Source organism: Cervus elaphus, chromosome 3, assembly GCF_910594005.1.
Source record: "Cervus elaphus chromosome 3, mCerEla1.1, whole genome shotgun sequence".
Taxonomy (NCBI): Eukaryota; Metazoa; Chordata; class Mammalia; order Artiodactyla; family Cervidae; genus Cervus; species Cervus elaphus.
This window is the reverse complement of record NC_057817.1, coordinates 33,923,448-33,938,657: the sequence shown is the minus strand read 5'-3', so window position 1 is coordinate 33,938,657 and position 15,210 is coordinate 33,923,448. Positions and strand designations below refer to the sequence as shown.

General features: G+C 37.0%; 1 protein-coding gene across 1 annotated transcript in view; it reads left to right on the top strand.

The window, feature by feature from the left end:
* The first annotated feature begins 486 nt into the window (after nucleotides 1-486).
* Nucleotides 487-15,210, top strand: part of ARID2 (AT-rich interaction domain 2) — a 179,446-nt gene continuing 164,722 nt past the window's right edge. Inside the window, exons 1-3 of the mRNA XM_043886363.1 lie at nucleotides 487-627; nucleotides 742-835; nucleotides 1,911-2,008. Coding sequence (XP_043742298.1) covers nucleotides 536-627; nucleotides 742-835; nucleotides 1,911-2,008 — 284 coding nt within the window. The 5' untranslated portion in view covers nucleotides 487-535. The remainder of the gene's footprint in view (nucleotides 628-741; nucleotides 836-1,910; nucleotides 2,009-15,210) is intronic.

Sequence of the window (15,210 nt, the reverse complement as noted above, 5' to 3'; positions counted from 1 at the left end):
CGGCCGCCGAAACTCCCGGGCCTCCGGCCACCCCGGCCCCTCACCGTCGGCTCGCCTTTCCCCTCGCCCGCTCGCGCGCCCCCGGCAGCAGCACCATGTTGAATCGCGTCCCCGGGCCGAGCCGCCTGAGCCGGCGGCGCTGAGAGGCGGGCGAGAGCCGGGCCGCGGGAGGGAGGGAAGGAAGGGGTGGGGGCCGCGCTCGCCCCGCGGCTTCGCGCGGATCCGGCAGTCGCCTGCCCCTCTAGTTTCGCTCCGATTTCTTTAAACTTTTTTAGAAATTCCCCTCCCTCCTTCCCTCCTCTCCCCCTGGCCTCCTGCTCCCTCCTTCCCCTCCTCCTCCTCCTCCTCCCCCTCCCTCCCTCCCTCCCTGCGCCGCCGCCGCCGCCGCCGCCGCCGCCGCCACCGCCGGCCCATGACTGAGCCCCGCCGCCGCCGGCCGAGGAATGGGCTCCGGGCTCTGGTAGGAAGCGCTGGGAGCGGGGGGCGCTTTTAAAACACCGATCTGGGTTTTTTTAAAACCTCCTTTGAAAAAATAATGGCAAACTCGACGGGGAAGGCGCCTCCGGACGAGCGGAGAAAGGGACTCGCTTTCCTGGACGAGCTGCGGCAGTTCCACCACAGCAGAGGGTGAGAGCAGAACCGGGGGGGCAGCGCCGGGGCGAGCCGGGGCGAACGGGGCTCTCCCGCTCGGGCCGCCGCGGGGTCCCGGCTGACAAGTGCGGGGCTTTCTCTCTCCCGCAGGTCGCCTTTTAAAAAAATCCCTGCGGTGGGTGGGAAGGAGCTGGATCTTCACGGTCTCTACACCAGAGTCACTACTTTAGGCGGATTCGCGAAGGTGAGTGGAAGTTTTAATTTGTATTTCCCTCTCGCTGGCCTCCTCCAAAAAGTCTCCTTTGACCCCGGAGTGGGCGCTCGGGGCCGGGGGGGTGGCCTGCGGGGGCCAGAGGCGTTCTTTTCGCTCCCAGCCGGTGGCACGGAGGCGGACGGCGGCGGGGCTGTTTTTGGCCTGGTGGCTCGCGTGCGCGCGGCGGGCGCGGGGCTCGGCGGGCGGGCGGCCCGGCGCCGGCTCGCGCCCTGCCCGGTGCCCGGCCGGCCCGGCGGGGTCTGAGCGCCGCGGCGGGGAGTGCGGGCGTGCGGGGCGCCCGCCCGAGCCCCGCGCCCGCCCCGCGCCCGCCCGCCCGCTCGCTCGCGAGTCAGCTCTGCCGCCGCTGCCGCTCTAGCACAGGCGGAGACACAGAGACACACAGACTCTGAGAGCAGTTTTCGTGCAACTCAAAATTAGCGCGGGCAGGTTTAACATCGATAATCGGCTGCGAAATGATCCCGGCAGCCGGGGGCACAGCCTCGGCCCCGTCGCCCTCGGTTTATACAGCTAACAAAAGAAACCAGGACCTGTCTCCAAATAGCCATCTTAGGCTTCAAGGCTAGGCAGAAGCTGTAGGCCTCAAAGAAGGGCCTATGGAGATGGATAGATCTGGGAGAGGGATCGGAATCGGCCCCGGCCCCGGCCCCCCCCAGAACCTGCGGACGTCGCTGTCCGGAACAGTATTGATCCTTTTGAACTTTTTTTTTTTTTTTTAAAGTGTAAACGGACCGCGTTGAGATTTAAAAGGGGGCGACAGAGGGACTTGCGATTGGTTATTGTCCGGGCTTCAAAAACAAAACAAACCCACCAACACCCCCCCTTCCGCCCCCCAAAACAAAACAAGTGCTATTAAATACTGGGCTCTCGGGTGAAAACACAGTGATTCAAGCAGCCCTTGCTTAGCTACTCTTACGGATCGAGCCGAATCACCCACCGATTCCTGAGGGATCTGCAGATCTCTGTAGAATGGGTATTTATTTCAGAGTTAGGTTAGAGTTTTCTTGGATTGTGCACTTTCAGACAAGTGTGGCTGTGTTTTTAACAGGTTTCTGAGAAGAATCAGTGGGGAGAAATTGTGGAAGAGTTCAACTTTCCCAGAAGTTGTTCTAACGCTGCCTTTGCTTTAAAACAGTATTACTTGCGGTGAGTAGTAGTGACTCTTCCAACAGTGTTGGGAAATAAGGGACTTATGGGGAGATTTGTTTTACAAAAAGAAAAAAGAAAAGCCCCAAGCAAGAAACAAACCTTGCACATCAGTTTCTAAACTTCTGCTAATTTCAGTCTGAGAAACATTAAATATCCACAAGGGAGGTTCTAGGAAGGTGAAAGTTTTCCTCACTTATTTTAGGATTGTTTACATTTTTCATACAGAATCATTACAGGTGACACCCCACCCCCCATCTTGATAAACATTCTTTTGTGACATTGTTATTGATTGTTTGATATCCACAGAGGGGCAGAAAGGTGATGCTTAGTAAAAGAGTCAAGATAGTTAATGAAACTTTGTATCCCTTGGGAAATTTTTTCTTTGTTTTGGAAACTCCTTTGCCTTTTTAAATTCTGACTTGAAGATTTTGTTAAAAAATGAAACCTCTATGTGGAACCGTGTTAGTGAGTAGATTTTCAGTAGAATGTTTCTGCATAGCATAGCATGTTGGTGCCTTAAGTGTCCAGGATTGTTTTTTTAGAAGAAATTCTTATGTTTTTTGAAATTTTTGACTGACTGAAAAACATTTAAAAGGATTGTTATCTATTTAGGAAAATTAGGGATGCTACAAAATGGAATACTATAATTGGGAGTTTCTTTCATTCTCCCCCTTTTTTGACTATTTGACAAAGTACATTTCTTATTTAGTTGGCATGCACTACAGTTTAGATAATATATTTTGTGATTCAGCATTAATTTTTCTGAGTTTTTCTCCTAGGAATACTTTCATATTGTAATGTATTATGAGGTCGTCGTTTATTTTTCATATTTAGTTATCCAGAGGTTCTTTAGTTGTGTTTGTGATTTAACACTAAAATAATGCTCTTCATTTTTTTTTGTTTCTTAATAATGATGTTATAAGATGGCCTTTTTTAGGTAGTGTGGCTACTGTGTAATTTGAGTTTGGCATTTATCATTGCTCCAAATGCAGTATCCAAATGTGAATATACTGTGTTATGTTCAGCATTCTAGAATAGGAAATGCAGTAATTGCACAGGTGTGCTTTCTATTGGCTATCTCAGATTGACTTCAGGCTTGAAGCTGAAGAGTTCACAGAACTTTGTGAGTAGTTACTGAGCTGCACAGATGTCTAGAAAATATTAAATATGGTTAGTTATCTCTTGTGATTGTGTGATGGCATGTGTCAGAGTGCTTTTTAAAATAAAGGATTGAAACAAAAAGCAAAGTAAAACTAAATTAACCTCCAAAGCTGTTGGATTTTGTAATGTGGTGAGAAGTAGAGAATTTTTCATTTGTGGTGATAATTATTTTTTCAGTTACAATACCGAGGAGTACTGTTAATACATGTCCTGATTTTCTGATAATAAGTTTGAATCATTTGGGTTTTAGACCGTTTAAAATACATGTTTTAAAGTTATATCTAATACCTATTGGATGATTTATTGATTTCAGTATCCAGAAGGTACTGTATGATATATATGTTTCATGGGATGTGTGTTTTTCTGAAGAACTCCCCGTTTATTACAAGTTATATAAATACTGTTTTTGAAGTTGTGATTTCTATCTTTGGATCATATCATCCATTGATTATACTTATAGGTACTATTTTTAACCATATAGTTTCCAGATTGTTTGGAACTCTTTATATTGTTCTCAGATCAATTTGAGTTTTATGCTCTCATTAGAAGCTACGTTTTGAACTATGTCCTTAGCTAAACTTGTTTTTCCTCCATATGTCACTCTCCAGGTTTGTTTTTGTAGGGTTGTAGCTAGGCTACTAGGAAAAAAGTTGAAGCATTTGTTTTGGAAAATAAAACCATGTGAAGATTTGCATGGCTTGTAAAGAAATACAAAAGAAATATGCTGGTCACAAACTGGGTACTACCAACCTTGGAAGATTTTTTTCCATAGTGGTGTAATATTGCTCAGTTAGAGGACATGTATTATGCTGGGTTTTACACCTTCCTCTGAAAAATCTTAACTGGCAGACAGGATGCCAAGCTTTCACAGTAATTTAGTTACTTAACCATAAGAGTGCCTCTTCATAGTAAGAAACAGTAATCAAGTGACTTTGTAAGTTCCCTCTTTGATATATTGAATATCATGGTTTCTGATGAGTAGATAATGCAATGTGTTTTATAAATCACAGGTGGACCAATTTTTAAAAAAATATGAACGGCTGTTTCATTTGACTTCTGTAAGATTGTCATTCCATGTGTTCTCATTTACTCTGCAAGTTTAATATTTGCTGACATTCTTCTGTAGTTTCATTATTAATTAGATGGGTAGTTGTCAGCCTGGTATTTTATGATGTAGTTTCATGATTCTACATTTAAATAAAGAAGAGCAAGCTAATATGCTGGTGTGTGTGCACATAGATATGATGTGTGTGTGTGTATATATATGTATATGCATATATGTATGTGTATATATATATATACACCCTAACATTTTTGTGTTCATTTTGATGCATAGACATTAAATATAGAGACTTGAGTTTAATTGTCTGTCTAAAGTTAGCTTGATTGTATCTGACATTATTCAGTTGTAGATTGTTTACAAAAATTTCTCACAGTCTAAAATTAAAAATGCAATTGACTGTTTTAACATTGGCATTTAAAAGTCTGGCTATTGCTCATCTATGGTGTCTATATATTTTGTTTTCACTTAGGTCCTTTCTTGGCATGTACATCTCAGTATATCCCACAGATATTTATTATTGGACTATCTTTATAAGTTGAAAAAGATAAGATACAACTTCCTACATATTATAGATGAAGAAGTTAAAGTACAGTAGAAAAGTCTAAATGGCTTTAGAGGCATTTGTTAATTCAAAAAAATAGTTGTATTCTTGACATGTGTTCAGTAATATTTAATCAGTCAATTATGAATTCCCTTTTCTAGTCAAAAGTGATTTTAAGAAATTAAAATATAATTGGAAATTACTTATGGTTAAATTTATGCCTGAGTGTATTTATACTCAATGTGTTCTTTATTTATTCAGTTAATTTTATATTTTTGTTCTGTTTTGGTGCTAATATTGGGAGACAGTTTACAGCTCTTTTTGTTTAGAATTTAAAGCCTTGATGTGAATACTTAGGTAAATATTTCAGATATTTTAGTTGAACAATTTTGTTTTAGCTTACTTATGCCAAAAGTACAGCTATAGTCAAGATTAACTTGATGTTTCTAACACTTGACTTTTTGAAAAAGAGGTAGAATATCTTGGACTTAAAAAAATTTGTTGTACAAAACTGTATATTGCTGGTTTTCTTACAACTGTTTTACATGTACCTACCTTTGGAATAGTCAGAAACTTAACTGTAGAGTTTCCAGTTTTACTGTGAATTTATTCTTCTTTTCCCCCTTGGTGGATGAAGCCTTCCCTTAAATTATAGCAATGAACGTCTACATTTATCAGGTAAATAGAATAAATACACTTGTGTGTTGAGTAGTTAGTATCTACATGTAGATCACTTTTTTTTTACGAGAAAGCCTTTTATGAATCACTTGACAAATGAAAGAATTTCAAAATTTTAATAAGTAAAATAAACTGAGTTTATGTATCAATAGAATTGATAAATGGCGATTTGCTCTCCTTATTTAAGGAATGAAAGTAATATGGTGACTGGAAGAAAAACTGTATCTAAATAAATTATTTACATATGCATTTAAAAATTAATTTTATAAACTCTATCCTTTGTTCATTTTGAACAATCCTGATTTTGATATCATCTGATATTCTGTTACATTTTGGAGGGTGTATAAACTTGTTGAAAGGAGAAGTAGAAAGTAGAAAAAGTTGAAAGACTGATCAGACCTCAGCTAGGCTGGTGGTGTGTCTTAGAAACCATGTTGTGAACAACTTAAATTTGCCCTCAAGTAGAAATAAATCTAACTCTTTCCAGGGTGGATAGTTTCACTGAGGATGCAAACTAAGAACTGTAACTCCCAGAAATGTTTGTATGTTTTTTTGTATTTAAATTTTCTGCCTTAGCCGTTAAGTAAAAATGTCTGTTTCTAAAGAGAATCAATTTTTTATAATCCCACCTCATCTCTGTTGTGGATTCAGTGTTTTCGTAGTTGGTTGCGTGTGAAATCCACTGTAACTTTGATAGAGAAGTACCTCACTTCTAGAATATTTTATAATCTGAAATGGAATTATATTGGAAGTTGGAAAAGGAAGGAAAAACATTTTAATTCACTGGAATTTAAATGCATTGGTCAGTGAGTAAGTACTCAATATATGTTTTTAGGTAAAGTATTTAGAGTTGTTATTATTTGTGGGGAGACTGCTTATTGGGCATTTTCTTGAGTGGTATAGTCCCTACTGAAGTTGATTAGTAAAAATAAGGTTTGCTTGAATTGGGACATAAGGTGTTGTGGTGGGGGGTTCTCTCTCTATTTCTTTGATCTGCCACCACCATCCTCACCACACTCTTGGGTATTTAGTTAGAGTGGAGATTCCTAATTTATGCTGTATGAAACAGTTGTTCCCCTGAAATGTCTTTGAAAAGCGAAATGAATATGAGCATTATAACAATGCTAAATTTGTGTTACTTTATTGAGGGACTTCATAGAGGCTTTATTTGGTTACTGTGCATTGTGGATCTTAGACAATTTGGAGAAACACTGTTACCTCCCTCCCGCCACCTGTAGTAAATGGTGGTTCCCAAACATCACCACTCATCGCAGGGGAATGTTTGAGGAACACCTGCTAAGTTCTGTGGAGCACAGTTTGGGAGACCCTGAGCTAGAATAAATGAGAGTTAAGGAAGAAAAATTTTAAGTGTGGAAAATGAGAAATAATTATGTGTATTTATATAGGCATATATAAATACAGATTTAAATGATTTTTATGGAGCTATTAAGTTGTTTACCTTTATCAATGGCTGTGCAAAATTATATTGTTAACACTTAAATAGTTGTTCCAATAGGGGACATTAAAATTATCTTGTGTTCATTGCCAAGGATAGAAAGGTAACTGAATCATTGGTCACATTGTTTTGTGGTATAGTAATTATTTTTATTGAAATGTAATAGTCATGCTAAAGTCTGTATATGCTTCAGTTTTACCATTTTAAAAACAGAAGTCATAATTATGAATTTTGATTTCAGGGAAAGCTGTTTAGAAGTAGCTTTTGGTTTAAGGACCCAGCTTCCTGGAGATAAAAATAGAGATGTTAGAACTAAAGATCGTCATCAAATATTTTATGGTTTGAAATTGTAATTGTAATTTTTATGGAAAGCAAAAGTATTGGCTTTAAAATAAATGTAAATAACATGACTAGTTCAGTTATCCATAGTAGAGCCCAGTAAGTAGGCAGGTTGATTCTTTTTAGTCAGAAGTACACAAAAATGTATATATATTGATTGATGCTCATATTGATTACCTATCATAAAGTTTATTAATGGATTCTCTTAGTAAATTAAACTTTTGAGGGACCTGAAATAAACAGATGGTTCAGAGCAAATTGTCACTCTCAGTATCTTTCAAATTTTGTGAATTTTATTAGTGCGTTTTCAAAGAACTTTGTTATTGAAATGGAGTCTTAACATATATTTTTTTGGTTTCAAACATTAAAGAATATCACTTGTGCTTGGATACTTCCTGAGTATTCATTATGCTATGAATTCAAAGTTAATTCAGTTCTTCATTGTATATACTCCTTGTGACTAGGTACATTGCAAAGATCTATTACTGGAACTGAAATCTCTTAGTGATATCTAGGAGTAGATGCTGCATTATGAATTATTGCCACCAAATGCTATATTCATACTTCAGTTAATATCTAAGTCAGTGTTTGCAGTTCTATCCCATCTTCCTGCAAGAGAATTTTATGGTGGGGCTAAATCTCTTGTTTTGGCTCTTTTATCTCATTAGTCTCTTGATGGTTCCCTTTTCCTTTTCCTGTCATGCCATTGGTTTATTGAAATAATGGGGTCAGTTGTCCTTTGTTGTTGCTGTTGTTTAATTCCTAAGTCGTGTCCAACTCTATGCAACCCCACAAAAGTAGCCCACCAGGCTCCTCTGTCCATGGGACTTCCCAGGCAAGAATACCAGAGTGGATTGCCGTTTTCTTCTCCAGGGGATCTTTCTTTAGAATGCCCTAAATTCTGGATTTGGTTGACTGCTTCCTTCTAGTGTCAGTTAACCTGTTCCTCTATCCCCTGAATTTATTTCCTAGAAACTATTAACATTAGATCTAAATGTTGAAAAACTTCAAGTTTAGTATTTTAGGCATTCTTGAATAGGTTATGTGTGTGTTTAGTCCCTCAGTTGTGTCCGACTCTCGGGACCCCGTAGACTGTAGCCCTCCAGGCTCCTCTGTCTGCGGGATTCTCCAGGCAGGAGCGCTGGGCTGGCTGCCGTTTCTTTCTCATTCTTTAACGGGTGGTGTGCTGTGCTTTCATCACATTGTGAGGCGTGTGATGTTCAGTTGTCCTGTTTTAGTGGTGTTAAGATTGATCAGGGTTTTAAGTATTAATGATCTAAATAAAACCTTGTATTTTTTAAAAGTATGCCCCAGGTGATTCTTAAGCACGCTGAAGTTTGAGAGCAGCTGATCTAAGTATTGTAATTAAACCGATTTAGTTGCTGAGATAACTGGGTTAACTTGGCGTCCACATGTTGGCCAGGGCTGCAGCCAGAACAAAACCTCTAGGTGACACCTGGTCTAGGGGCACCTGCTCCAGCTGCACCTGTCATCTCTAAGCAGAGCCTGGATGCACCCTATTTTGTTTCTGGGCTCTAGAGAAGGTAACCCAAGGGCTCCACTTCAGTTGAGGGAGGAATAAAGGATAAATGAACTACCAATTTGAACCTATCCTAAATGTATTTGTATAGTAATTTGGATTTTAAAAAATTAGTTAAAAATAAAATTTTCTTAATATCTAGTTTTTTTTAAAACAGTAGGACTTTTGTAATATTCTCCCCAGATGGAATGTCATTTATTTTATTGAATTTAGTGAATGCTTTTTCCTCTTTGTGAGGATTTTGTTGGTCTATGCCAATATGCTTAGGGGAGTTAACTTATATCATATAAATTCCTTTAAAAATAACAATACTAGCAATAGCTTATTTTGTTTCATGCACTTAATCTTCATTTTTCAAACCATTTTCATATGTGAGGTTTTAGTTTTATCATTTCAAATTTCAGAAGTAATTGCTATTATTTAATCTCATAAAAAAATAACACTTAGAAAAGAATTTCTTTACACCACTCAAACTCTTTTCTTCTGGAGCATATGGGCTATTTAAAAAAAAAATGGCTGTAGGTTATATCCAGCTTTCAATCTTAAGCGTCAGCCATAACTGCCACTCAGTAAGGTTTATTTTATGTATTTCAAACTGCACTTTCTCCCCTTACGTTTCCATTCCCTTCTCTGGCTGTAGACTTACTTAACATTTTACAAAGCATTGTCTTAGACATAACCCTACATCATTCATAGTTGTTAAATATCTTTGAGTATATTCCATGACCTAGGAATGTTTACCTTTTGTTTCTTTTAATAAATGACTTTTTTCATTACCATATAAAGGGACCAAACCAAAACGTTGCTTTTTATGAAGCAGGATTTGAAAAAAGTTATGTAAGAATCTTTTGTTTGAATATATACCTTATTGTGATACGTGGCAAGTTATCTTTAATTCTGTTCTTTGTTTCTGAGTTCTTAACTATTGTACTTGGTAAATTCTTACTTTTAGTGTCCAATGATCAGTTGCTCTGCACAGAGATGATGTTAATTGTATAGTTATACACATCTTTCATGGTGAGGTGTTTTCAGATGAAATTTGTTTTTGCCCCTCTCCTAGCCAATTGGTTATTTTAAATAAAATGTTAATATAAGTATTTTATGTTAATAAGTGGGAACATTATTCTGTTAAAATAGGACAAAAACGAGGCTGCAGTTTGGTCCCTAACCTGTAGTACTTTAGAAATGGGGCTGAATTTAAATGTGTCAGTAATAATGCCCAAGTTGATCACACTTTTCGTAATGGTTCATAGATCAAGTGAATTTTCAAAGTACTTGAGCTCAGATCAGACCACTAAGTATTTCATAAACAATATTTAGTACCTTAGCAGGCTGTACCTCCAAATGTACTCACAAGTAATAGGTCAAGAGTGCTTAAGTGATTTGGTATAATCTTTTTAGTTTACACCATTAAAAAGTCAAACTTCTGAATTTTTGAGTAGTTTTTCCAGGTAGCTCTACATTGCAATGTATTAATATAGTAATAAGAATCTGATTGAGAGAGAAATAATAAACCTATCATTTTCTTTTCTTCCCAAGTTTTCTTTTTTCAAAATTGTTAAATTTTTTTGCTGTCTATATGTACATTCTTTTTTGCACTTTATTTATATTCACCAATTGTTGTTTTGCCATATTTGCTTTGTAGTTTCCTTTTTATGTGTGATGTTGTATATGTATGTACACGTATTATTGTTGTTACTGTCATTTAATCATTTGCTGTCATTACAGTTACACTGACTTTCCTCCTAAATATAAGTGTATATTACTTAAGAAAAAAAAGTTATCTTGTATAATAATAGTGTGCACGCCTGCGTGTTTAGTCACTCAGTTGTGTCCAACTCTTTGCAATCCTATGGACTGTGTAGCCTGCCGGCTCCTCTTTCTGTGGGATTCTCCAGGCAAGAATACTGGAGTGGGTTGCCATTTCCTTCTCCAGGGGATCTTCTTGACCCAGGCATCAACCTGTGTCTCCTGCATTGCAGGCGGATGCTTTACCCCTTGAGCCATCGGGGATACAGATAATATGACTATATTCATGTTAAGTTTTCTGAATTTGATTATTGTGATAATAGTATAATGATCAGTTTCAGAAAGCAATGTGAATATAGTCGTATTACTTGTATCAGATACAAGTCTTATTCAAATTTTACCAGTTGTCCCAAAGATGTCTTTTATAGCAGTCATACCAACCCATCCCTAAACTGTAATCTTGTATCATATTTAGTTGTCACATCTTTAGTTCTCCAGTCTTCTGTGACATTACCATTTTTGAAGAGTAAAAGCCAACTGTACTATAAAATTTGGATTTTTCTGAGGTTTTTTTCAGGATTAGATTTAGGTTAAGCATTTTTGGCAAGAAGCATATGATGTTACTTTGTCCTATTATTGCTGATAATGGCTTTGGTTAAGGTGGTGTCCTCCTGGTTTCTCCACCGTAAAGTTTCCATTTTCTCTTTTGTAATCAGCCAGTAACCCTCGGAGATGTACTTTGAGACTGTAAATATCTTGCTTACCATCACACTTTGCCCAGTAGTTGAAATATCCACTGATGAATCTTGTCTGAATCAATTATGATGACTATATGACATTTATTGTCTAATTTTATCATTTCATCTACATTAGTTGGCAATCTATGATAAGGAAAATATTGTTTCTTGTTTATTAAATATTTATATTATACAGTGGGTTAAAGTCTGTTATATTTTGCTGCTGAAGTTTGACCAAGAGGAGCCCATTAAAGCTGCCTCCTTTGTATTTTTTAACAAGTTATTATTTCTTAGCTCTTTCTTGCATTCTGACGAAATAAGATATTCTAGAGTCAACTGTGTTTTGCTTTTCTTGCTCTGGCATCAGCTATTTCTTCTAGAAGTCCTGGTGCCTTTTGGTGTGGAATGGTATATAGAATCCAAGAATTGGGTGATAGATATGCTCATTGTTTTGGGGTTATCTTTTCTTCTAGGCCCTTTCAGAGGACAAAGTTAGAAAGTTTACTTATTTTAAATGTAAATATATGTATTGTGCAAATCATAAGGCTATACTGATATCTCTAATTAAGTCTGCACAAGTTTTCTCTTGCCTTCTTCCACTCTATGTATCTTCCTTCAACTGTCTTTAGAACACAAGTTTCCAACACCAGTGTATTTGTCTTGTTAGTTCTGTAACACAAAGAGAATAGTTTCAGAATCGTTATACCCATACAACTACAAACAACAAACCTGTGAAGTAGAGTTGCATTTCTTTTTATATTTGTTTGCGTTTCTTTTTATATTCAGTTAATAACTGTGTTAAAAAATTCACAGTGTTTGGATTCTTTTTTTTGGGGTATTGTTTTTCACTTAGAACTTTAAAGTTCATATTTTTTCCTTTTGTATTCAGCTTTCTGTTTTCCCCATTATTTGTTCCTTTAATTTTATTTATGAATATGTAAAATCCTTAATAAGATTGTAAAATCAAAATTGAAGCAAAGATACACTTGGAGGTTACCCTCTACCTTATTTACTTCCCTACCACTTCTACCCCATTCTTGCGCATGCTCTGTTGGTAACCAACCAAACAGTTTCTGGTTGTCCTTCCTGGTTGTTTTTGTTTTATTTTATAAAAGTAAGGAGATACATACATGTACTTTTGGTTCCCCATTTTAAAATGAAGAATGCACACTACTTTTTATTTTGCTTTTTTTTTACTTAGTGTACCTTGACTGTTAGTAAATTCATAAAATTCCCCCTTTACAGCTGCATAGTATTCCACTGTGTGAATATATCTTACTTTATACATCCAGTCTCCTATATAATGACACTTAGATTGTTCCCAGTATTTTACAATAGCAAATAATGACATATGAATAATTTGCAAATCTAGTAGCCTATACAAAGCTATTTTCAAATTTTTGGAGATGTATCTATAGATTAAATTGCAAAAGCGAGGGTTGATGTCATAATCAAATAGTAAATTCATATGTATTGTATTAAGTACTGCCAAATTCCCAGCAGATTCTCTCCAGGTAGGAGAGAACTATTTTGCATTCCCATCAGCAGTATATGAGAATGCTTGTTTGCCATAGCTTTGCCATATGTTTGTCAAGCTTTTGAAGTTTTCCTGATCTGGGGATTTAAGAAATGGTATCTCACTATATTATAATTATTGTGACTTTATATAGCATGTTTTAATATTTAATAGTGCCATTCTCATCTCATAGTTCTTTTTTTTTTTAACAGGAGTTTTGTGGTTGTTGTTGTTGTTGTTTTAATATTAACTTTAGTGTTGACTTCGCTGATAGTTCAGTTGGTAAAGAATCCACCTGCAATACAGGAGACCCCAGTTGGATTCCTGAGTCGGGAAGATCTGCTGGAGAAAGGATAGGCTACCCACTCCAGTATTCTTGGGCTTTCCTTGTGGCTGAGCTGGTAAAGAATCCACCTGCAATACGAGAGACCTGGGTTCGATCCCTGGGTTGGGAAGATCCCCTGGAGAAGGGAAAGGCTACACACTCCAGTATTCTGGCTTGGAGAATTCCATGGATTGTATAGTCCATGGGGTTGCAAAGAGTCAGGCACAACTGAGGGACTTTCACTTTCACTTTTAGCGTTAATTTGTTCTAGTTTCAGTAAAAAGCTTTTTTTTAAAAAAATGGGGATCATATTAAATTAAAAACAATTACCTTATGAGAATGGAAATGATGATATTGCATTTACTTATCCAGGAAAAATGGAAGTCTTCTGTTCAGATCCTTCTGTGTCATTCAGTTCAGTCAGTCAGTTCAGTCGCTCAGTCGTGTCCCAACTTTTTGCGACCCCATGAATCGCAGCACGCCAGGCCTCCCTGTCCATCACCAACTCCCAGAGTTTACTCAGACTCATGTCCATTGAGTCGGTGATGCCATCCAGCCATCTCATCCTCTGTCGTCCCCTTCTCCTCCTGCCCCCAATCCCTCCCAGCATCAGGGTCTTTTCCAATGAGTCAACTCTTCACATGAGGTGGCCAAAGTTTGTATCATTCAGGAGTTTATAAAATAGTTTTTATATATAAATAAATATATAAATATAAATAAATAGTTTTTTATAGGTTTTTGACATTTCTTAAATTTATTCTTAAGTTATATTATCATTTTTCTTGCTATTGTAAGTGTAGTTTTTCATTGTATCTTCTCAGTAGTTGCTGTTTATTTATATATGAAAGTTATTGTGTTTTTTTAATTGTAATCTGACACCTTACTAAATTTTGTCATTTGTATTAGTTATCATTGATTAAGAAAGTTTTTAGACATACTAATATGTCATCTGCAAGTAGGTATAGCTTTACTTTTTTTCTAAATTTTGTGCATTTAATAAGTTTTCTTTTGTCTAATTATATTGGCCACCTTTAAATAGTTGAGGAGACGAGGGCATCTTTTCCCTGTGTTGATACTGACCTTAGTTTTATGTTTCTATTATTTCCTCGTTGAATAAGACACTGCTTGATGTGTGTTCTTGATGCAGTCTTCTTTCTTTTGGCCACAAGGCATGTGAGATCTCCGACCACTGGACCACCAGGAAAGTCCCCTTGATGCAGTCTTAACTCTATATGTTCTGTTAACATATTAATAGTATTTCTATGCTTGTTTATTGAATGAACAATACTGTTAGACTTGAAAGTCAGATTTAGTGATATCCTTCATATGTTTGTCCACTAGTGTTTGACTTTTTAAAATCTGTAATAACAGATAATAACTGCTTGACAGGAACTAATTAATACTGATTATTAAAAATTTTGAACCTTATTTTGTGGCTTATGTTTGAATGTGAATAATTTCTCACATTCTAGCAGTTTAACAAATAAAAATCAGCTAAAATATTAAATGATAACTTTGGAGGAAAATTCTTTATCTATTTGTCCGTTTAAAACTCTTCACTATTTTATTCTTTGCTGGCCATTGCATGACTTTTTATACAAAAACAAGACAATAATTTTTTTTTATATTTTTAATTCATTGGTTGATTTTTATGTTATTAAGACTAGGATAAACTATGATTTGATAGTGGTTTGATTTTTTTTTTTTTGATTTTTATATTCTCAACATAAGAAGTAATTGTCTTTATTTAAAAGTTATCTTTATAGGTTATCTACTGTGAGGAGATGAAAAGCAAATTCACACTTTAGTTACAACCTGAAATCTTAAGTGTTTCGGTCAATCCATTTAAATCCATTAAATCCATCATCACTAAATCAAATGTGTTATATTTTACATTGTATATTTTCTTCTCAGAGTTAGATACAATTTGGATATTAAAGTCCTGCTTTGGATATTAAAGTTCTGAGAGTTGCTTGGAGCTTTCCTCCTTTAACCCTGTTTATAAACTATGGGGATTAGTTTAAATAAGTCTGTGTATGTGTGTGCGTGCACACATACAGAACTGTTTTTTAGCTTCAAGCAAATTGCTTCGTA